This window comes from Haemaphysalis longicornis, unplaced genomic scaffold (assembly GCF_048455015.1).
Source record: "Haemaphysalis longicornis isolate Haplotype H1 unplaced genomic scaffold, Haemaphysalis longicornis Haplotype H1 scaffold_10, whole genome shotgun sequence".
In the NCBI taxonomy this organism is placed as follows: Eukaryota; Metazoa; Arthropoda; class Arachnida; order Ixodida; family Ixodidae; genus Haemaphysalis; species Haemaphysalis longicornis.
In genome coordinates, this window is record NW_027526204.1 from 48,237,604 (window position 1) to 48,261,639 (window position 24,036).

Below are 24,036 nucleotides of genomic sequence, written 5' to 3' on the forward strand. Positions count from 1 at the left end.
AGAACTCATTGAGCATTGGCATGACTCTACCACTCGCTACCCCAGGCTTGCAAATGCTGCACTGAAATTGTGCCTAGCAAATCAATGGAAGCTGTGATGTCGAGAGAAATTTCTCCCAGCTGGCGAGATACGTTCAACGATCAGATAGGTCTCAAATGGAGACTGACATGTTGCGCGTGCAGGTGATGATTTACGTAAACAAGGATGCTAAAAAATTGGTGACCAGCTTTTCGTGAATAGAATATTTCATTTCTTAGAAGTTATCAATGCTCTTCAATGTCATTACTGATCCATTCAAAACAAACCCCCAACTTCGGAGAGTATTTGCTAGAAAACCCTGATGTGCCCCAATTAACAGCTTGAAACAAACGCTAATTTTGATGCATTAAAGAAGCTCATGACACCTTCTAACAAAATAAACTGACTGTATTACACAGCACATCTGCAGAGTTAACCCGAAAAAAAAACAAATTTGGGAATGCTTTTCAAAAGAAATTGATTCTTCCCTGATTATCAGTTCAAAAACTAGTACCAGATTTTTACCCGCTGGTTTAAAAAAATCTAAATCCCGAAAACAAACAACCCTATGTATGTTTGTATCCTCTCTCATATCTTTTTCCTGCCTGCCTGTTTCTCTCATCCCCACACCAGCAGGTGTTACAGTGTCGACCCTTACGTGAGACAAACTACGTCTGCTGGTGGACTTTTTTTCCATACTAACAATAAATTCATTCATTCGTGTTCTATATAGCAGGCCAGACTATGCAAATTTTACATAATGAATAAATTGAAACCTTTCTTTTTTTGTAACTTTGGGATGGAAACTGTTGACATGAAGGAACACTTGCAAGTCTTATTATTTTGTTCATGGGTAAAAATATCAGTCTTAGGATTTGTAATCAGTAGCCTGAAATTTTTACATCTGCTCGTGTGAACACTGAGCACTTTATGGACACATCTTGTTTCCCAACCTCATAATATCAGTGGCATGCTTCGAATGATTTATATTCTTCACAAACGATAAAACTTCAAAGCTTTCTGACACAACCATGGATGAAGCATAAAAAAGGATGAAAAAAGTGTAACACAAATGTTTTTTTAATCAGTGTTCCTACTGTGCACTACAATGCTCATATCAGAAGAAAAAACATGAACTCTAACCTTGAAATCCCTTTTCGGTTTGGGAGCTTGCAGTGGTGAGCAAAGAAGTCAGAGCACACTGTGTACCTGCAAAGAAAATTCAGTCCATAATGCAAAGACTGGCAGCAACATCGAATTAGGGAAGTACCTCTGGCACTTGTAGGAATGGTGGCTTGCGTCTTTTGGCTACAGGATACGGTGGTTTGCGTCTTTTGGCTCCGGCTGGAGGCTGCACCCACAGACATTGCTGTAACGCAGACCTCGGGCGTCCCAGATGTTGCACACAATATGCCTGCTGTCGGTGTTGTGCCTTCTGGAAGCAAAAAAAAATAAAGGCAGCTCACACTAATGCGTAAGAGTTGAAAGTAGCGAGGCTGTATGGAAAAGTATCGTTTTTCCTCTTCTTCACCTCACAGCATTGTTTAAGCCTTACCGCTGTACGAGGAACTACAGCTGGATGTTCGTCTTCGTCTATCACACACGATTCTGCATTGCACATGGCCTTCCTTCGTGGCGCCTGCTCATTGCTGCGGCAGCGGCCTCCTTGCCTTCTTCCGCCACATCCCACGCACATCTCCTTTCCCTCTTCGCCGGCCTCTCATCTGCCGCCTATCTCTCCCCATCATCAAGCCACTGCTCTATGCCGGGCGCTTGGGGAAGGGGTGTTTAACTTCTAGTGCTCAAGGGCAAATCTGGTCATCCCGCGAAGACTGCCTAAGGTAGCGTAGTGTAGCTTGCTCTACGAAACACAACCTCAGATAAATTTATACACATGAAACACTAAAAGGATTGGTTGAAAGCCAATTACCAGTTTCACATCTGCCAGATGAATAGATACCATGCCCCACCCATGCAAGCGCACCCTTCCAACTTCAATGCTAATTTCAAATTTCCGCGCCACTGCAGGAAAGCGTGCCCCTCCCTAACCCCGCACAGTATCACGCACTGCGCCCATGCGATGCTCACTTGCCGGATCCAGTCTAAGAATCCAATCCAATTCAGTCTTTCTACTTTGCATCCCAAATGCTACGCGTCATTTGCCTCTTTGTTTTGACGGTGTCATGCCTTCCTACACAGTTGCAAAGAAAATTGAGGTGATCCGATGGCATCGAGAGCACAGAAAGAACGTGCACCAGATTTCTCGAAAATTCAAGCTCGACCGAAAGCGGGGAAAAGAATTTCGACAATCTCCTGCAGAAAAGCTTTGGAAAAGCAAAACTTCGACGGGAGCTCATGGCACACCAGTATTCAGGGAGGACATGGACGATGCGCTGTTTGAGCGCGAGAAAAGCGGGGGACGCGCCAATAGCAACCAGCTGCTTTCTGAAGAGGCTGTAAAAATAGCAAACAGCATGCAGTTGGGAAACCTTGTAGCTTCCACCCACTACATAAACAGGTGGAAGCAGCAGTTCAGCATTCCAATGCGCCACTCCACGAATGAGAGCCAAAGGACGTCCGAGGAATCTGCGGTGGCAGTAAGCACCTTTCAGACTTCCGCGAACTCCCTGCGATGGCAAGACTACACGCTGCACAACATCACCAATATGGATCAGACGATGGTGCGCATCAACAACCCAGTCAACAGGGTGAACAACGTGGGAGGCGAAAGCACCATACGCATCGCGAACACTGGATGTAGCCGGCGAGGCTCCACAAGTTGACACACCTCCTGCCACAAGCTCCCGGAGCTTATGATCTTCAAAGAACCAAGTGGAAAAATTCCAGATAAGCCTTTTGCATGCCTTTGCATACCAGGTGAGAATAATTTTATTTTTCGATGGGGGCGAGGGTCACGATGTTGCAGAATTCGTTGCCTTTTTCTTTCTACTCGTAGGAAATGTTCGTCTCACCGCCACTAAGAACGGGTGGATGACTTCGGAAAAGGTGCAGGAGTGGCTATCAAGAGTTTGGGGCCCAAATGACGATAGGCCTCCTGCGCTGCCTAGGGGGCGCTGCGCAAGCGGTTTCCGGGCAGTACTTCCGGGTAGTACAAAGCTGCGCGGGTCCCATAGGATCCCGTGTTGACAGAAGCAAAATGAGGTCGACGCTCCCAATTATTTTGCGACGTGGTCACCAGTTCATCCCCGACGCGCCCGATCTATTTCAGCGATCAACTTGGCACTAGGGGAAATGGCTTTGCAGCGCTTAACACGTTTACAGCGCCGACGAAAGTGCCGGGACCGTGACGGCGTCTGCTACTCGCAGATTCACCGATCGATGGTCGTACGAAGTGAAATTTTAAGTGAAATTTCTAGTTTAAACTAATACTCTAGGTGACAGAGACTTCTCAAAAACAGCCAAGAAGAGTGACGCAATCAGTGATGATCGCGCTTTCAAAAGCCAGCGAGTCCGGCGGACCGCAGGCTCGCCTGCTGCGGTGCGCCGCTCTTTTGCGTACCTGCACACTATGAGTGCACTTTCATTAAACAGTGCTCATTTGCGTCGCCGTTACGAATACACGGTGCAGCGTTAGCTTGCCGTTTTGTTGCGTGTCTCAGTGACAAATTGCCGCAACCGTCAGAAGCGTGAAATCTGTTTTGCGATTCTGAAATTAGTGGCCGTAAAACAAAGTGGTCGGGCGAACTAAGAGGCCGCTCGCTTTCCTTGTTCGCTCTCGCTTTACTTAATTACGCTCTTGCAGTATACATTCCCAGTTCGCACTTAATAGCCTAGAATGAGGGTCAGCAACGGCCGAGTTCCATGCAGCCGACAAGGCGGAGGGCTGGACGGCAAATCGGAAGGGAGGGGGGGGGAGGGGAGGAGGGGAGCTTTGAATGCAAAGAGAAAAAATTCAGCGAATTTCTAATAATATTTGACAATAATCTGGCCAAGTGTGAAGATGGGGGTGCAATTCAACTGGAGGACGCCAATTCTCTGTTCTTGCCTCGCTGTCCAACTCCATTTGAAGTCAAAACTGGCTTGTCGGCGTTCAGATTCGACAACCCCTGCACTAGAAAACCAACACAGTCAGTGATGATCGTATGTAAATATTCGGGGCCCCACGCTGTGTATGCGGCTGTGTTATGTGGTGTTATAGAAGCACACATCTCTGCAGGCAGCGAGCGTGTGATTTGGTGCATGTTTTGCGTCCTTTAATAGCGCTTAATTTGTTTATTTGGCGCTATTGCCCCACCTACTCGCTAGTGTACATGTACCCTCCCGTTTGTAAATCGTGCGGCGTAAAACGTTACGCAAGAATCATTTAGTTTGCGAAAATACGAAACAAAATTTCCACTCGTTTCAAAGGCGGTGCCAGGCCAGCAGTGTCGGCTGTGCAATTCTTGCGTTCGCTTGCATGCTCCCGCTGAAGCAACCTTTTGCAGTTACCTCAGGATATCGGATGAGCAGCGTTCCGTGTTTATGCTACTCGTGAACTTTCCTTTGTCGACCGCACGCAAGAAGAAAAAACTGTAACTGTCGTGAAACAGTTAAACCACCCGACCTGGCGATACTGTCCCACGCCGCAACCATCGCGAAATCTCGCTAAAAGAAAGCCAACAAATCGTTTTGTTTTAGCGGATATTATTTTGTTTAGCCTCTGCAACTACTTTAAGGGCAATTTCATACAATATGCAGTCATTTAAACTCGCCACAAAGCGCTACAACCAACTTTCACTCTGGCTTGTAATTGAAAACACATGGAGGGCGGCGAGGGCCGTCTGCTTTTGTACTACCCAGAGGCGTTGGCCGCTAGGGGCGCTGCATGTCGCCAAAACTCCAGCGCAGGAGGCCTATGAGAGGCGGTTACTGATATTGGACCAGGCACCCATACACAAAACTCAAGCTGCAAGAACCACTTTCGAAGAGCTTACACTGACGCGCTCTAGTGCTCTACGTGCCTGCGGAGTGCATGAGCATCCTGCAGCCGGCTGACGTATACTGGAATAAGCCGTTTTAAGTCCACCCTGTGACATTTGTGGGAGGAATACATGCACAAGGAGCAGAGGACGCCACAGCACAACTTGAAGAAGCCGTCACGGCAGCAGGTTCTTGATTTTATCGCCAAGGTGTGGGCCGCTGTCCTGGAGGAAACAGTGGCACGCTCCTTCAAGGGGTGCAGCATTACAAATGCAGTCAATGGGTCCGAACACGGTGACCTGCATGGCGGCCTGGCAGATGATGGAGCCGTGGCACCAGAAGACCAGATCAGACTGCAAGCTGAGTGCGGCGAACTTTTTTTTGCTACTGACTCTGAGGAGTCTTTCGACAACTTCGAAAGTGACTGTAACTAGCAGCAGCAACATCGAGCCATGGTGGCACCAGAATACCAGGTAGCAGAGTGCTGCGAACTTTGTTTTGCTACTAAGCTTTAAATGGTTTCCAAAGTGACTAACATCTTTTGCGTAACAAAGTTGACCTTCCTCATAAAAGTTTAAAACCACGCGCACTGCATTTTTTTCCGTAAAAACAAATACTCGCCGCCATCTTGAATTTCAGTGCCATTCTAGATAGGCCCCCCCCCCCCCTCTCAACTTTGCCGGTAATTTCGGCTGGCTGGGGCGAGGGGGGTGGGGAGGGCGCTTGCTTGGAATTTGACGGTATGCGTTAAGAAGACACAAGTGGTTACACACTTGTTCGTAGTTATCTAAACTGATTAACTATGCCCACATTCGTTATAATTGAAAGTAAGAGCAAAAATCAAGAGCTATCATACTCCCACTCTGCATGTTCCATACATTTATTGCTGATATTAGTTTCTGAAGGCATCAGTAGGTGGCCAGTAAAAAGCGCAAAGGCTCATGGGTGTATTGTCTGCTCCCGCGGAGTTCAGCAACTTCCGGTTCGGGAGTTCGCCTGGCCTACCATACGTCGACGGCTTTCACGCGCGCGTGTGCTTGTTGTTTATCTGTTTCCACCGAGAAAAAGAAACACTCATGCATCGCACATTCAATGTGTAACAACGATGAATCCTACTAGGGGCTTCTCTAAAAGGTAAGCACTGTGTGACAAATAAACAACACGCACACACGTGCGTGCAAGCCGCCGGCATACGGTAGGCCAGGCAAGATCTTGAACCGGAAGCAGCTGGAGCAGACGACGTACCCAGGAGCCTTTGCGCTTTTTACCGGTCACCTGTTCCCTAAACTTTTTCAAAAAAAAAATTAGAAAGTTGTACTAGCGAAGTGCTGAAATGAACACGTTCCTTTTCCCTAAAATACTGGTCCATTACCTTTTTATGCAATGCATTTTTACCCGACATTACCGTTCCAAAGGCCTAAAGGTGCCGTCAGAAGTAATTGTAGCACGGGAGCTGTGGCCGAACCGCATAGGAGCGCCGTGTAGCAACACCGGCGGTAAACTAAAGGAGCAGAACACGCATGTGTGCCTGCCGACGGTGATATCCCATCTATACTATTCAACCCACTTCTTTTAACGCGGCTTCGAGCTTTATTCGCAGCATACTGGCCTCAGTGATGGCGCTGATAGCAGAGGCGGTATCTGGAAGCATTGCTTTCACACTTTCACTGCACGTGAGCCGCTAGAGAAGCATTGCAATCGCAGGGATCTGAAGTGACAATTTTTCTTTTCTAATATTTTTAGAAGGGTCTGCTATTAGCGCCACCACCGATACCAGTATGCTGCAAATAATGCTCGAAGCTGTGTTAAAAGAAGGGGGTTGAGAAGTATAGATGGGCTATCATCGTCGGCAGGCGCGCATGCGTGTGCTGAGAAGTATAGATGGGCTATCATCGTCGGCAGGCGCGCATGCGTGTTCTGCTGCTTTAGTTTACCGCCGGTGCAGTACACAACACTCCTATGCGGTTCGGCCACAGCTCCCATGCTCCAATTACTTATGATGGCACCTGTACATTGCCAATTCTATCACAAAAGAGACTGAATACGTCATAACAGTGGCAGTGAGCACAGCACGTGCCCAACGCACACCACTGCTACTAAGGATATAAGAACCACAGTGTAACCACGTTATAACAGATCTGCTTACAACGGACATTTCTACCTCGTTTTTTACCTCCAGCACAATGGTAACCTTACTAAGGGGCACCTCACTAAATTTCACCTAGCAGGCATCATCCACAGGGCAACAAACAAGTCATACTTTATTTAGCATTTGCTCAGTGGCCAGATACAAGAGAAACAACTTGGACGGTTGGACGGTAAGAACACGTACTCCCCGTTTCTCACCTAGCACAGTAATTCCCGTTCTTTTATCAAAATTTGATTGGTGTAGATGTGGGTCGAACAACCGTCGAAATCAAGTAAAATTTCCAGCCTTGCTGATTTATATCGAAGTAAAAACTGAAAGGGTCTTGCACGGTATTGTTTCCTACGTGGTTCGCATTTTTAATCACGCATTATCAAAACACGGGTCTGGATTTATTACAGCGTAGCTTTCGCAGTGGTATTTGCTGACGCCTTCATGAACATTGAGTGGCACTTAAGCTTGGACAATTGGCTTTCAATGACTTATGAACGCTAGGCGCGCTTATGTTATGGGCGCAGGTAGCGTAGCATGGAAATTGTACTCCCAGAAAGACCACCCGAATGGAATAGGGGACGCCACTATTTAACCACTGCAAAAACCAGCCGATTCCGTTGAAAACAGTACGTTACTAGACGAGGGTGCACCCCGGACAGGTCTACGTGCGTACCTTTACTCCCGCACCGATCTAGTAACCAATGATTTCAACGAAGTGAATCTCTACCAACTTAATATCCTAATGCTGCTTGTGTATGTCCCTGCGCTATTCTACAGACACGACTGATTCAGAGTCAACTGCGGCCGAACGGTGCACACCGGCCGCCCGGTACGGGAACAAAGGTCCGGGACCGACCGCAAGGCAGGAGACGCGACAAACACCACCAGCGAGGGAAGACATACCTATTCAGGGGCGAATGTGAGATCCCAGGAAGACGTTTCCGCAGAGGATCGCGAGATGCCCGGCCGTGTTGACACCCGCACGCAGCGTTCTGTCCCCGCGCGGTGGGCCAGCGATCGTTGACAAAGCCCTACGCGCGAAATGAACTAGCATGCGCTGCTTTTCTGAACTGCGCCTTACCGCAAAGACGACGTCGACGCACGCACAATCGACAGCATTAAAATACTGCACACTACAACGCGATGCACAGTACTGCAGCGCAAAACTTTTCACCCCAACAAAAGCCAGCGTTTGTGTCCTACGACGCTCTCGTCTAGTAAACCACCCTATGGTTGATTTCACATGTCTTGGAATGCCGCTCGAGACCCGCGGCGCTACAAGCGTACGTTTGAGTGGCGTCTGTACGACAGTTTTTAGCAAGGCGGAAAATAAACTTTATCTCGTCCAGCAATGAAGTTTCTTACTAAGCAACAACCAGGTTGAAATAATAGCCCCTCAATACAAAGGTACACTAATTTGAAGTACTTCAAGTGCGCGTACAGGCGCCACAGACCTCTATGCCACAGACTGGACACGAATGACGGAAAGAGTGTAGACGCGCGGACGTGCAACGGAAACCCGTCTGGCTCGGGACACAGTTTATTGCAAGCCTTAAGCAGCAGAAAGAGTGCTCAGCTACTCTAGCTTTGTTTTCTCTTTATCGCAGTGTCCAGCTTCTGTGCGTTTATCACAGCTTGCGAGGACGAAACACACGAGCCCACACAAGCTTCCCTACGTCCCAGGTTGTAAGCGTAGATCGCAGTTCGGTGAATTCCGTATGTCCTGGCGCACATAAAACTTTAGCGAGCACGGACGTCGTCAAGTGTACTACGCTCTGGCGAAAGAACGTGTAATGTGACGCTTATCTTACAAAAATCAAAAAGTGCAGAACCAGCTCTAGGATTTCTGGTCCGAATCCTTTTAGGAGGTTCCTACCTAGTTTGCGATGGGAAAGTTGGCCTCAAAATAGGAGTAACCTACGATCCTAGCTTGTATCAACGTTTACACCTCCTAGGAAACCCGTCAGACGTGATAAAGATAATAAAGAGCTGTCTGGCGACAGTGGAACATACGCCTGCAGCGCCGCTAGCAAACAGCGGCCCTTCATACATTAGGCTATGCCTCCACCGCCAAGCATTTGAGCTGTCTCTACTAGACTTGGTAGTGCAGCTTGGCACTGTGCCCTTCGGTAAATGGTCATTTGTGTGGTCGTGCTTGGTGGTTCTACGCTTTGTCGTGTGTTTGTGCGCGCTGTTGTAATGTTGAATATAATGTCTGCGTGGAACGCACAGTTCAGAAAAGTAGCTCACGTCAACACCTAACCGCGCGCAACGTCACTGCGGTAACGTTGTTGTGTAGTGCCTGCCAAACGCCTTGTGATCTCGTGATACCCTCCTGCTAGAACGTCTCCATGGGCCTTGCTGCAGGTGCGTGTGTTCGCGCGCATCTTCACTCCCCGTGGTTTTCATGCCCTGGCGTCTGTGTGGCGGCCACCCGTCGGCCCCACTCGTTCAGGAAAGTTTGTAGCTGAACGGATCCACGTGTGACCACCAGCACGCATCCCAGGTGAAAATGATTTCCACTTCCGGCTTGAACTGGAAATCGTTCCCAGGCTGTACTGGAATGAAGTGCCAGCCACATAATTAATATACGTGGCAGGAAACCGAAATTTCTGTGCTCACCTTCAGCTGGAAATGACACGTTTTCTGGCTTAAAATCGCACCATCCCCGCTGGAACAATTAATGCCCACTTATGATTGGAAATCACTCTTTCTTATTGTCAATATCATTATTTTCCCCCACAACAGGGTAACTTTCCAGCTGGAAATTGCTCTGTGATTCTTGCTCGTTCTGTACCACTCTTTAGCCAAAAATTGCTTGTTTTCTTGATGAATTCTTCATCACTTCCAAGCCAGAAATGACTCCTTTTTTGCTTCACTTTCCAGCCACAAATAGCCATTTTTCAGGCTGGATTGTGCATCACTTTTAGGCGGAAATCACTGTTGCTAAATATCTGCTACCAGCCGGAGGAGCACACATCACCAAATAGAATTTTTAATCTTCAATTTTCAGGGGACGACTCGTGATGTCACTTATAGCTACATATCAAAACACCATATGATTACGTCATTTTTTCGAAATACAAGACGTTTTAGTGTGGGCTTTCGTGCCCTACAGCAGTAACTGAGGAAGGATATTAAATCTTAAACCGTACTGTTTTGGCATACGAGAGTTGCACATTTTTAGCTGGGTCACTGTGTACCAAGAAAATTGCCAGGGGACTCTCATTCTTCATTGGATAAAACTTCCCAGTGATGCTGCAGGCGTGTTGGGTAATGGCGATTTCAAGTGATTTTGTAAGCTTTGCAAAAATGCCAATCATAACATAGGTGCTACATGTTTACCAGTGTTCTCAGTGTCAATTTTTTGGCATTACACTGGCAGTCTTGTGGGTTTCCAGTGTTTTGTACCACACACTATCACATAGCTGTTGCCTCACTGATATTAGAAAATAGTATAGGAGCAAGTGCAAGTCACTGGATCGGTTCACCTTGTAAAATATCACGTGACTCTCCGCTGCACTTCGATACTTGACGGCGGCGCACTGTTCATGCATTAAGCTGCATCTATTAAAACACACCGAGATCTGGTTTCTAGTGAGACTCCCAAGAGCTTATCACTCGTTTAGCACAGGCCACCTGACTAGAATGGAATAGAAATTTTATTTCGGCTGAGCACGAGGTCGCTGGTTCGATTCCTGGCCGCAGCGGTCGCTTTTCTGATGGAAGCTAAAAGCAAAAACGCCCGTGTGTACGAGATTTCGGCGCACGTTAAAGATCCCCAAGTGGTCAAAATTAATCGGGAGCCCTCCAATATGGCGCGCCGCACCGCCTGCGTTGCGTCGGCGCATTAAACCCTACAATCAACCAATCAAAAATTTTATTTCGCATGATTTCAATGATGTGATACCAATAACCCTGTCTTATGAGGTCCCATGCACTAAGTTTTTACAAGAGTGCAACACATGGTGTTAGTTATTTTCACTGTTACAAAGGGAAAAACTGCTAGGGCTGGGCGTGCACATATTTTGATCCTGCTTCCCAGCGCAGCAAAGCATCGGAAAAATAGGCAAGCTGATAAATTTGATAAGATCAATATGATCTGCACCTAATTGATAGTATCAGTGCACTTGAATGGAACAAAGTCCATTGTTGCCTTCGTTGCAGCCACATGTTAGTTCACTTTGTTATTTCGAACCAACTCCAATAACGTCCCTGTCCACATTCCCCAAACAGCATGAACACACACAGAGGCATTGCTGTGATAAGAATTGAATGCACAATTAAAATTTATTACAAAAGGGGACACAAGACGCGTAGCAGTTGTTTGTAGGCCTCTTCTCATGCACGTGCACCAGCAGAAGTGGCGGAGCGCATTTTAACCCTTTGCGGTCGGTTGTTCGGCCATGCCTGGCACGGCCGTACACGGCAACACGGCCACAGCGGTTTGCTGTCGGGGCAGCTCGACTTGGTTATTCAAGTTTAATTTCCCGGTTCTTCTCACAAGCAGGTAAAAGGTCCAGCCATTCTAATCCATACATTTTACCCACTTTCTGGTTCAGAATGGCCAGAAATGGGATAATAGGTCTGGATCGTAAAGGGTTAAAGGAGCACTGACACCAATTTTCGGCGTTAATATTATTACACAGTTCGCTTCCTTTCCTCAACAGAATACTCTGGCTGAAATATGAGCGGCCTGCGACGCGAAGAACATACTTCAATAAGATCTCATTTATCCCGCCGACGGAGCAGCGCTCAGAGCAGCACTCAGCAAATGGACATCAGCGTGACGTTATCCCGTGAGAGCCAAAAGAATGACGCGACGGCGCTTGTCAAAAATTCGTGGCATCACTTCACGCGCACGGCCCCGTGAGCAGCGAGCAGGCGCCGCCGCATTAAAAACGGGTGCACATAGCCAGAGCTATAGGCATAACTGCTGCCCAGAAAGGCGCTGTTGACAAAAATAAAGTCCCACACATGGGAAAGGAAGCGATAATACCCGGAATCGCAATAGAAGTTGCCATCAGCACTTTTGTTGAAAGCGGTCATCGAATTTCCGCTGTAGTGGTAGGCCTTGCACCTTCAGGCAGCTCAACCGTTCAGCTCCGGTGGTGGCGTGGTCGAAACAACTCCCCCACCGGCCTCTGCAGTGTTTTGATGTCCACACAAAGCGGTGAGGTCATGCCGGGATTCTGTCATGTGCCCGTTTTGGAATGAAAGCACGGGAATTTGAAACAAACAATTTTCAAGCCGTTCAATGTAATTAAGTGTCGCACGCTGAAATATTTAAAGTGCTGTTTCGGGTTCGTCAGACCATTAAGCATGAATAAAAGCAATAAAAGTGGAACATAAAATTTTTGTGTCAGTACTCCTTTAAGTAAGTGAATTGGAACTGGGCAGAGCAGCATAAAAATGTAGTTTATGAACATTTATTGCAATTTTAATGAATTTTTACCTTTTTAGAGAAGTATTTCTTATTTCTTACATCCAAGGGCTGCAGGACAGATGTTAGGCCACCCGGAATAACGGCCAGGTGGGTCCGCATGTCGAACTTCTCCTTCACACTCTCCACAAGATGCCCTTTGAAGCTGTCGAGCACCAACAGCGATGGCAGTCGCTGCAAAGCCCCCGGTCTCTTGTCCCAGACAGTGTCGATCCAGTCCTGCATCAGCTCCTCGTTCATCCAACCGTTTTCTTGAGCACGGATGTGAATACGGGCCCCCAGCTTCATTTTGGGCACTGTCTTCCTCTTGAAGATGACGAAGGGTGGGAGTTTGCGGCTATCCGCTGTCACGGCAAGCATCACCGTGCAGCGTTGTTTTTCTCAGCCAGTGGTCTTGATGGGCACAGACGAGACGCCTTTCTCGCTCACTGTGGTGTTGGGCGGCATGTCGAACGTCAGTGGTGTTTCGTCAGCGTTCCCAATCTCGGACATGATGAAGTTCCCCGTTAGGCGTAATCCAATCACGAAGCGGTGAAACAACACAATTTTCTCCTCGTAGTCCTGCGGTAACCGCTGGCAAAGGGTCGTTCTCCGTCTGAGAGACAGTTGGTGGCGTCTCATGAAGCGCGTCACCCAACCTCTGCTCGCCTTGAATGCCGCAGCAGATATCCCTTTTTCGTGCGCAATCTTCCGTGCTTCAAACTGTAGCATCTTGCACTACACGGCAAGACAGGACGACCTCATCTGTTGAACATACTTCAACAGCTCTTCTTCCACGGCAGGAAACTTTCCTTGCTTTGGTCCCCGAAAAGCCCTCCTTCTAGGTTTGGTATTTTGGAGAGAACTCTTCTGCTTCTTCCAATACCGCACGTGACTCTCGTTCACGTTGAAGTGCTTTGCGGCGGCACGGTTCCCTTTTTTCTCAGCAAACTCAATGACACTGAGTTTGAATTTCGCCATATAGTTATTGTAGCCCATCGCTACTGTAGCAAAAGGTGACTGACTGACGGCAAAACGTGAACACAAAGGGAGGATTCCGCCGCAGCGCGTACGCAGGAAAGACGCAGAGGATTCTCTCGCGGCACGAACGCAGGAAAGAAGAGGCGGCAAGCGACACCGCGGCTGGGCTGATACGCCCTCTCACACCTCCGATGCAGAAATTGGTGCTTCCGACTCCGCGTCTGCCTTTGTGTGTGTTGTGTGCGAGTTCTCTCGGCGCAAAAGAAATGAAAGGAGGAGGAAGGCACACGCTCGAGCAGTTCCGACTCCCAGCGAAAAGGACGAGAGGAAGGGTGTGCATGTGCCGGGAAGGGCAGAGCAGGGGAATGTAGCCAGGTAGGGCGCCTGGATGTCCTCCTCGCCTGCACTCCGTCATGGAGGGGCAGAGTGGAGGCGCACTCAGACACGGAGAAGGGAAGAAGTGAGAAAAGAATGAAGGGACTATTGGCGCGCAGCATCGTGTATCACTGCTCTCCCATGCGCCATGCCGCCGTCCAAAGCGTGCTTGTTTGTGCGCACGTGCCAATGGGTTCTCTTGGGCGAGACAGGGAGCGCAAAATATGCGAGTAATGTTTTTTTTTCCTCTAAACTTGGAAAAAAACTTAAGGGTGCGCAAATTATGCGAGTAAATGCGGTATGTTTCACATGAGAAACCAGCCCACCCATTGCTATGTTTATCACAGCTTGCGCCGAGGGAACAGATGCAGGCAGAGGTCATCGTGAGCACTTGAATATACACGAAGATAAGGCATGCGGGTGTGCAAGTCTGCTGGATGTTTATCCTGTGGTCTAGTTTACTTTTGGACAAAAGGGGAGCATGCACTTGCAGCGACATTGATCCCACCTGTCACTCTACTGACAAGCAGCAGATATGCCTGTGTTCACAGCAGGGTGGGGGGCTAGACCAATGGTTAGATACAGACTTTTCCTGGGAGTGAGGAGCTGTGGCAGTGGTGTTGCGATGTGCAGTGCAGAATGTTTTTTGTGTGCACTATTTTTATGGCGATGTTTGTGCATGCGTAAGTCGCCTACGCGGGATGGCTCAGTTGAGAAAAACAGCCCTCACTGGTGCCTCACTGCGCCCAGACTAACAATGGGCATACCTGTCATTGTATGCAGTGAGCCACTGCAGAAACGTCTCCGTGAGTCTCCCAGCAGTCGCTGCAAAGGCCTGCCTGCCACCAGTCATAGTGTTTCTTGTGCCTCCAGCCTTGCGGTCTGTCCCAACCCTTTGTACACACGTCCAAAGCTAGCAATTAGCTTACTTTCAGTCTTCTTGGTGCTCACTGTGATTGTTTAAATTTTCTCCCGTGACCTTGTTTAGGCCGCTTTAGTTTAGAGTTTATTTCAGTATCAGTATCAACAGCATTCTTCACACCCATTATCGGTCATGGCTGTGAACTGGTGACGCCAGTTTCGTTTGTAGGGCTAAATGCAGGCAATTTGAGGGCTTGTCGATGTTACTCTGACACTGGTGTCTTCATTAAGATTGAGTTTGACTTGTTAGTGGTCCTCTTAACATCCGAGTTTTTAGGACCAATGGGGAATGCCTGTAATAAGTGGAACATCAAATTGTGTTCGTTACATTGGAGAGACACTGCACATTGCTCCTGCTATAATTTCTACCTCATAAGAGACTGAAGAATATACTTGTGGTTGAAGTTATTTATTCATATTTTTATTTTGGCACTTGTAGTATGCAGGGGGCATTACAAAAGGGACTGGTATAGCAGAAAAAGGCATAAGCACACATAGAGCATCAAATAAACCATGGCGAACATAAATAGCAAAAATGTGGGTCAGTACAGCGCATTGGGAGCATAAGTGCAGGCATGAGAAACGAAAGAGATTTTCAGTGGCAGCCTGAAACAACAGACGAAATGAACACTGGCTCAGCGCTCATCTTATCTCTTGGTTCTGTTGTATTGGTTAAGCTGCGCTGTTTCACAAACTCATTCAAATGTCCATCATACTGGCTATTGAAGATGATTTCTTTGGTTAGCTGTTTCTGGAATGATGGAGGGAAGGATTGATGGAGGCTTGCAGTACAGTGAAGAATGTTTACTTCATGATGTTATGTGTAGCACAATTTCGTTTACGTAGCCATTTATGCAGCTGCAGAAGGTACGTCCAGTTGGCTGAAGTATGCGCACTGTTTTCTACTACGAAATCTAGCAATTAGCTTACTTGCATTCCTCTTGGTGTTCACTCTGATTGTATAAATTTTTACTCACCGCTGTTTTTTGTTTCCAGAAGACTCCTCCAACAGCAAACATGCCGCGTGCAACGTCAGTGATGCCTGAGGACTCTGTCATGGCAACGCCTACGCCTACAGCCCAGAAACGGGTCGTGTCCTGCAGCTCCCAAAATACACAGACAAGCATTACCACTGGCACCATAGGTACCGTCCGTGCTCTCTAGCTGCTCGTCTCTGGGCATTCCTGACGAAGAATTTTGTTTGCAGGCACACAAAGCGGTCTCCTGTTACCCACCAGCACTAGCTCCCAAACAGAAGAGGAATTTCTAGGTAGGAATGCTAGTTTTTTTTTTATCTAGGCATTCAGTTGAGCAGTAAACACAAGAAACGAATTTTTGGGTACAATGTAAATACCGTATTTACCCGATTTTAACGCGCCCCCGATTCTAACGCGCACCCGATTTTCCTGGCAAAAAAAAAACGAAAAAACTTGCACCTCCAGTTGTAACGCGCACGGTACTTTGTGACCCAGACAAACGAATGCGAGAGAAATGGGCGATTTTTTATTTCCCGAAGTAATCTCACTCATCTCACTCCTCGTCGCTCTCCGCTGACCACAACATCTCGGCCTCGGTGCCTTCAAGCGCGTTCGCGATGCCACACTTCTGAACGAACGTTCAACCATGGTCGATGGGATCGTGGCCCACGCCTCGCACGCCCATCCCGAGAGCTTCTCCAGAGGTGCACGCTTCTGCCGACTGCTCGTTTTGAACGCGTGGGAGCCGCTGCTGTCATTGCTGTTATCAAGCGCGCAAGTGAAACGATTTGACGATTTGTGTGAACGCCGATAGAAAAGCCTAGGTGCCTAAGCTTGCTGAGTCCGAAAAATTGTTGCTAAAAGCTTTGGCGCCATCTTGAGATGGTGATGGGTGGGACGAAATTTCCGCTGTTTCGGCAGTTTCGGTTTTGTATCCGATTCTGACGCGCATGCGATTTTTCGGCCTATTTTTTTTCGGAAAAAAAGTGCGCGTTAGAATCGGGTAAATACGGTAACTCTTTTATGTTCTGCTATTGCTTGTCCATAGTGATATTCAGAGGTGTAGAATCTTATATGGGTGCAGAAATAAAGGGATGCAGAACGTCGTCAGAAACATTGTCTTCTTACCCTAGCAGGCTAAAATCTGGAATGCATAGGCCATCTTCTAAGTTTCTTTTGATCTGCATCAATTTCTTCAGGAGAAAAGCAGCTTGAAATGTTGCGCTCCTCATCTATGCCGATTTGCTGCAGTGGCCATGAATTGGCTGGGAAGTTTACAGGGCTAACATAGGTGGATTCCTACCATGCTTAACCATAAGAGCTGTGTTCTAACGAGAAAAGGTTGTTGATAACAGTGAAATGGTAAAACTGAATGTTCTTAATGCTGGGATAACACAAAAACACTGATAAGTACTGCAGTTATTAGATTTGAGGGTGTCTAATAAAGTAGTGGTTGCCTTCTGTTCAACTCAGAATGTATGGCTTTCTTGCCTTGTGAGCAAAGATAAAAGCCAGTGTAAGGCTGCAGACTTTATTTGTTGCTTTGTGTGCTTTTGTCATTCAAGGTTTTCGGGGTGCCATTTCGCCTTAAAAGTTACACTGTGGAGAAAGCGTAAAGGCAACATTTAATATTTCTTTACGGCATATAATTCATTCATGTGGTATACTCAAGATTTCAGTGATAGCATATTCTTCCGTTGACTCGAAATATGGTCTCATGTCAAGTATAACGGCACAATCTAGACGTTTGTTAACCAGCTCGTTAACTATAATGACCACATACTGTCTAATTTAACAACCGAATGTTCAACTGGGGTTGTTAATGTTACAAATATGTGGTGTCCCCCTACCCTAATCTTCATTGGTTGCTAAGTTCGGTGGCCCCACAAAGCTTGGTAAGCAACACTGTGTTTGGCTGGCCAATAAACCCCGGCGAGCACAGCAGCTCGCGGTCAGTCACCGTCACCACCACCAGGCTGCGGGTCGTCACTCAGCTGGAGGGTACCGCGAGCTTCCAACGTTCATGAATCCTGGGCAAATCGTGACGCTGGCGACAAGGGAAGAAGCCCGCAGACCGAGCGACGCCACCAAGAGCGCCAAGACACCGCCCCCGCGCCTGCCGCCATGCTGCTGTACGGGAGGCTTGAGCCGTTTGAAGGTCTACAAGAAACAAGTCGGTGTGTTTTTCCGGGTGAACGACACACCTGAGGCAAAACACTGCAACATTTTCCTGGCCAGCTGCGCGATCCGCGTCTTCAGTCTCCTGCTCAACCTCCTTAAGCTGGCCACGCCACATGACAAGTCACTAGTTGAGCTGCTTGCGACGCTACGCTCGCACTTCAGCTCGGCCCCGTCTACGTTAATAGAGCACTTCCGCTTCAACAACCAGAGCCGCCGAGACGGAGAGACTCTCGGGCAGTTCATTGCAGCCCTGCGAGGGATAGCGAGTGGCTGCACCTTCGGGGATCAGCGCGACTCGCTGCTTCAGGACCGTTTCGTCTGCGTATTAAACGACACCTCCATGCAGATGCAACTCCTAGAGCCTCCTGACCCCTCGCTGGATGACGCAGCGAAGGCAGCACTGGTGATGGATGCTGCAGCCAAGGATACAGGCAAGATAGCACGTGTAGCTGGCTCACCGTAGACGGAAGCGGCAGTGAACAAGATGGCGCATGGCATAACACGTGCGGTCGTTGCGGTGGTGACCACCCTCCTCACAGTGCCAGTTTGCGGAAGCGGAGTGCTTGGTGTGTGGGAGAACTGGGCACATTGCTCGGGAGTGCCTAGGTTGGATGGCGAACGGGCAGAAGCAGCAGCCTGAGTCGAGCACATGTTGCACGCAAGCCCACAGCCAAGGTAGCCGGCGCGAGGGTAGGTGGCGGGGACGTGCAGCAGCAGCTTCGGGTTCCTCAACGGCCAGGCTCCACGTCGTGGCCGACGACCCACCGATTTTCGACATGTGGCACACGGGCATGGTTCAGCCGTCTGTACCACCGTACATGCTGACCGTCAAAGTCTGTGGGCAACCCATCTTCATAGAGCTGGGCACGGACCAGTGTGTCAGTCATAGCTGAGAAACTCTTCAAGCACACCTTCCCTGGAGTGTCCGTCGAGGCGTTGGGCATTATGCTGCATAGCTACTCCAAACAGTTCACCCACGTGAAGGATCAAGCCCAGGTCAGCGTTCGCCTTGGCAACAGGGAGGCAACTATGCACCTGTACCTAACCAAGGGGTCCTCACCGCCGCTGCTGGGCCGGAACTGGATCCAGGCATTGGGCATGTGGTTCTAGAGTACCAGGAAGCAGTACATGTGGAAGACGCCCGAGCCTCCTGACCAAGTTCAAGGCCCTGTTCCAGCCTGTGGTGAGCACATTCACCGGCACGGCGGCTAGCATCCATGTCGCAGAAGCCTGGCCTCGGTTTTTCAAGCCACGCCCGCTGCTGTTTGCCCTGAAGGATTGGGACTCCCGGGAGCTGCAGCGGTTTCAGCGAGATGGCATCCTGGTGCCCATCAAGTCATTGGAGTGGGCCGCTACCATCGTGCCTGTCCTCAAGCAAGATGGTAGTGTCAGGATCTGTGAGGACTTCAAGATCACCGTCAACCCCGTCGCTACCGTGGAGAAGTACCCGCTGCCCTGGATTGATGATCTCTGGTCGGCGGTGTCTGGAGCACAGAAGTTGACCAAGCTCGACCTCAGAGATGCGTACCAGCAGCTGGTGCTCCACGAGTCGTCCCGGAAGTATGTCACCATATCTACAACACTGGGACTCTTCCAGCACACGTGCTTACCGTTTGGCGTGGCCTCAGCACCTGCCATTTTCTAGAGGGAGATGGACAACCTGCTCAGGGGCATGAGGCATGTGGCAGTGTACTTGGACGACATCCTGGTGACCGACACAGACGACGAGGACCACCTGCAGAGCCTGCACAACGTCCTAGCACCATTGCTGGATCCCAGGCTGAAGCTCAAGCTGGAGAAATGCATTTTCTTGGCCCCTAGTGTTGAGTACCTGGGACACGTCACATTCCAGGCCAGCCTGGCCCCAGCACCCCGCGAACTTGATATTGTGCTTAAGGCGCCCAAGCCCCAGAACAAAAACATCTGCAGAGGTACCTTGGTCTCATCAACTTCTACAGGAGCTTCTTGCCGAACCTGTTGTCGCATCTACACACGCTCCATCTCCTGCTTCAATATGGACCGCAGTGGGCCTGGAAGAAGGAACAGGATGTGGCCTTCCAGCACAGCAAGGAGCTCATTAGGAAGCAGTACTGGTGCACTTCAGTCCGGCCTAACCTGTCACCCTGGCCATAGATGCGTCGCCGTACGACGTGGGGGCCGTCCTGGCCTACTGGGAGAAGAATGGCCAGGAATGCCCTGTGTTCTTGGCGTCCCGTTCGCTTCATGCTGCAGAACTGCGCTACAGCCAGCTGGACTAGGAAGGGCTGGCTCTCATGTTCGCAGTCAAATACTTTCACCAGTACCTGTGGGACCGGAAGTTTGAGGAGGTCACGGACCACAAGCCATTGCTGGGACTGCTGGGGCCCGACAAGGCAGTTACAGTGCAGGCATCACCTTGAGTGGTGTGCTGGGTTTTGAGGTTCGCGGCCTACAACTACCAGCTTTGTCTACCATTTCGAAAAGGACCTGGCACCTGCTGATGCCCTAGCGACGGCCCCTGGTGGAGGTGTGTGCTACTGTTCCTGACCCCGCCAAAGTGTGCTGGAGCGTGCTTTCCCGGAGGTGCTGTGCAGATTGGCAGTGTTGCAGGCGACCAGCCAGGACCCAGTCCTGTCACAGGTGGTAAAGGCGGTGTCCCGAGGGGAGGGGTTGGCCGAGTGGACTTACAACCACAAGGCCGCCGAGCTAAGCCTGCGGCAGATCTGCCTGCTGTGGGGTTCCAGGGTGGTGATTCTGCAAAGCCTGCAGTCCAGGGTCGTGCAGTTGCTGCACGTGGGTCATCCAGGCGTGGAAAAGACCAAGATGGTGGCCTGGTTGCAAGTTTGGTGGCCTGGCCTGTACCAGGACATTGCTCGCATGGTGCAAAGCTGCCAAGACTGCCAGGAGAACCAGCGGGCCTCGCGTTATGTGGAGATCACCCCCTGGCCGTTCCCAGAACACTTGTCTTGCGTACACATGTATTTCGGGGGCCCCTTCAATGGCCACTACTTCCTGGTGGTGGTGGACGCATTCTCGAAGTGGAGGTACTGCCAGTCACCACTCCCTCGGCAGCAGCAACCTTTGCAGCACTGCGGAAACTCTTCGCAGCACAGAAGTTGACGGATGTCATTGTGTCCGACAACGGTCCCGCTTTCGCCAGTGCAGAGTAATTGTTCTGGCTGATGAAGAACAGAATCCGGTGGATAATGGTTCCACTGTACCACCTGGCATTAAATGGTGCTGCCGAGGTGGGTGGTACAAACTGTGAAGGATAAGCTCAAGAAGAGCAAGGCTGGAGATTTCCGTACGCAGGTTGCCCGGGTCCTCTTCCAGTACCGGACCACACCCCACGATGTCACAGGTCATGCCCTCTGCGAGCTCCTGTTGGGCGGGATGGTGAAGACACTGTTGGACGTGTTACATCCGTACCTCCGGTCCACAGTGCTTCTCAAGCAGCTGAAGCAGAATCTGGCTGCTGGGCCTTTGCTGGAGTCTGGAGCTCCGGTCTTCGCCAGGAACTTCCGGTCTGGCCCGCTGGGCATGTGATCTCTCTGGCCAGTGCATCGTCACTGCTCGTCCACATGTCAGATGGGACCCTGTGGCACCAGCATGCTGACCATGTTTTTAAGCCTCGTCTGGCAACCTCAGCTGACCCTTCAGAAAGCCAGCAGGCAGGGGAGCCAACGATTACACCGGCCGCTGCCAGCGAAGCACCACTCGCTAGTGCTTAACAAGTCCGGTGCCACCTGCAAGGCCAACCACTGCAGTCCCTTCGGACGGCACGAGAATGGCACAGGCAGAACCCAACGCTCCCACACAGGCATCGACACCTGTGCTCAGGCGGAGTACGAGACTGCTGAGACCACCGGATCGTTACTCGCCGAGTAACAGGCGTAGTTTTGTGTTTGCATTGGACAAACAAACTTGGGTGTAACAAGTATGGGGCACCCCCCGACGCCCCTGTCCCTAATTTTCGTTGGCCGCTAAGTTCTGTAGCCCCACAAGGCTTGGTAAGCAACACTGTCTTTGGCTGGCCAATAAACACCGACAAGCACAGCAGCTCGCAATCAGTCACCGTCATCACCAGCAGGCTGCAGGTCGTCACTCGGCTGTAGGGTATCGTGATCCTCCAACGTTCACGAATGCTGGGCAAATTGTGACAGTTAATATTTCAATAACTCATCATTATTCTGCATTTCTACTTCCAAATTCGACGCGATTGCAGCAGGCACACAAGCAGAGTAAGCACTCTTTTCATTACGGGAATCTTATAGAAGGTATTGTGAACACGGAATGGCGTACCATTTTTAATGAAATGAACCCAATCATTACCTTTCATAAGTTTACTTCTCTGATACAAAGTTTGTACAAACTAGCAAATTTAACCAATCATACCAAATGCCAATACTCTTCACCAAGAAATCCTGTATATAGCCTGCGTCCTTTTGCCTAGTATTAATAAAGTCTACCTAGGGACGTATTACACTAATTAAACAGTTTAGTCAACTCTTAAAAGGGGCAAGAAAGGGCTTTGTTTGAAAAAAATCCAAAAATGTCAAATTAATGTTAAAAAACATGGAAACTGGCAAACCTTCCTTAATCAGCCTACATCACAGCAGTCCGTATCAAAACTTACCACACAAGCTGGCAGGCTCACTTACTCAACTGACATTGCTAATGAATTTAATCAGTCTGTTATTGGTACTGATACAAGGTTCTCACCAGCTTGTAGTACAGCATATGCTGGTCTTCCACTTGTACAATGGTTTAACTTTTCTTCAGGTGACACACATGAAGTTAGCACTACTAGTCTAGGCCTAAAAACGATGAGGCCTAGACTTCATATAATACACCGGTTGCAAATGAAGCTTGTAACCCATTATGTCACACCCGCTTTATGTCATACCGTAGACGGTTTATTTAAAATTGCAGATTTCCAGACGCCCTGAAGCTCTACAGTGTATCCCTGCATTCAAGGAAGGAAATCCTGTAATAGTCTCGAAGTATCATTTCATTTATGTACTACCTTTTTAAGCAAGACAATTGAAAAATATTTGCAACTCACTTGTTAAAGTATTTCAATAAATTTAACATAACACTGCATTGGAATGGCTTTTGTTGAAAATATACTGAGCTAGCTCTAATATCTCTTATTAATAACATAAAATGCCGCACTGAGGTAGATTACATGTTGGGGCAGTTTTTTTGACTTCACAAAGTGTTTGATACCATTAGTCATAACGAAATTTGCCAAAAACTTCAAAACATTCGAATCTGTGGTCGTGCCTCAGCAATACTGTCCAGCTACTTAACACTTTCGTGACCATGCCTATTCCCATCGGTAGTGTGTTATTGATTACAAATTCAAATTTTGTCGCCCTACAAGCGCTTGTGCAGAGCTAGTGCCATCTAAAGGGTAAAAGAGGAATTATTTTATCAGTGTACTCTTAAGTTCCCTTTCTCCGGGGGGGGGGATTTTTACAGCTTTTTCGCAGTTGGGGAGACGAGCGCACAGGGTTTCGGTGAAGCCGTCGATGCCGCTTGACGGTGCTTCACGCGAACGGCGAGCTTCGATGGATTCCGATGAATCTGAGCTGGACTCTCTGGATGATGCTAGCAGCGTAGACACGGAAGACGACTTCAATTTATCAGACTGCAGTTCAGACGACGAAAATGCATCCAGCCACCCCGGAACATCAACAGGTATCTGCCGGTAAGTGTCTCTATCTTCTTGGAGCATTTTATCGCTGCTGTGCGGTGATGTAAACATATCCATCCAGTTCTAAAGGTGACAGCTCTTATATGCAGGGTGTCGACTTCATTCGAACAGGACCATTTGGCGCCAGCTGCACAAAGAATGGAGTTCTCTCCGCAAAGACAGCCTGGAGTGTACTTTGGCCGAGCGGTCCGGACTAACCCACGGCGGTTCGTCAGAGCCATCGATTTCTTCATGTTGTTTTTCACCACTGCAGTCATCAGAGAGATATGCAACCACACCAATAAGTATGCATGGATGCATATTCTTAAAAAGCCAGCGTACAGTGAGAGGGACGGATCCTGGAGGGAGGTGACAGAGGAGGAGATGCGCAAGTTCATCGGACTTCTGGTGTACATGGGAATCA

General features: G+C 48.9%; 1 protein-coding gene across 1 annotated transcript in view; it reads right to left on the bottom strand.

Moving 5' to 3' along the window:
- Positions 1-8,292, bottom strand: part of LOC144158463 (uncharacterized) — a 33,968-nt gene extending 25,676 nt beyond the window's left edge. Inside the window, exons 1-3 of the mRNA XM_077689343.1 lie at positions 7,982-8,292; positions 1,289-1,453; positions 1,162-1,227 (exon numbers count right to left, since the gene is read on the bottom strand). Of these exons, the coding sequence (XP_077545469.1) occupies positions 1,162-1,227; positions 1,289-1,385 (163 nt within the window). The 5' untranslated portion in view covers positions 1,386-1,453; positions 7,982-8,292. The remainder of the gene's footprint in view (positions 1-1,161; positions 1,228-1,288; positions 1,454-7,981) is intronic.
- Positions 8,293-24,036: the final 15,744 nt, after the last annotated feature.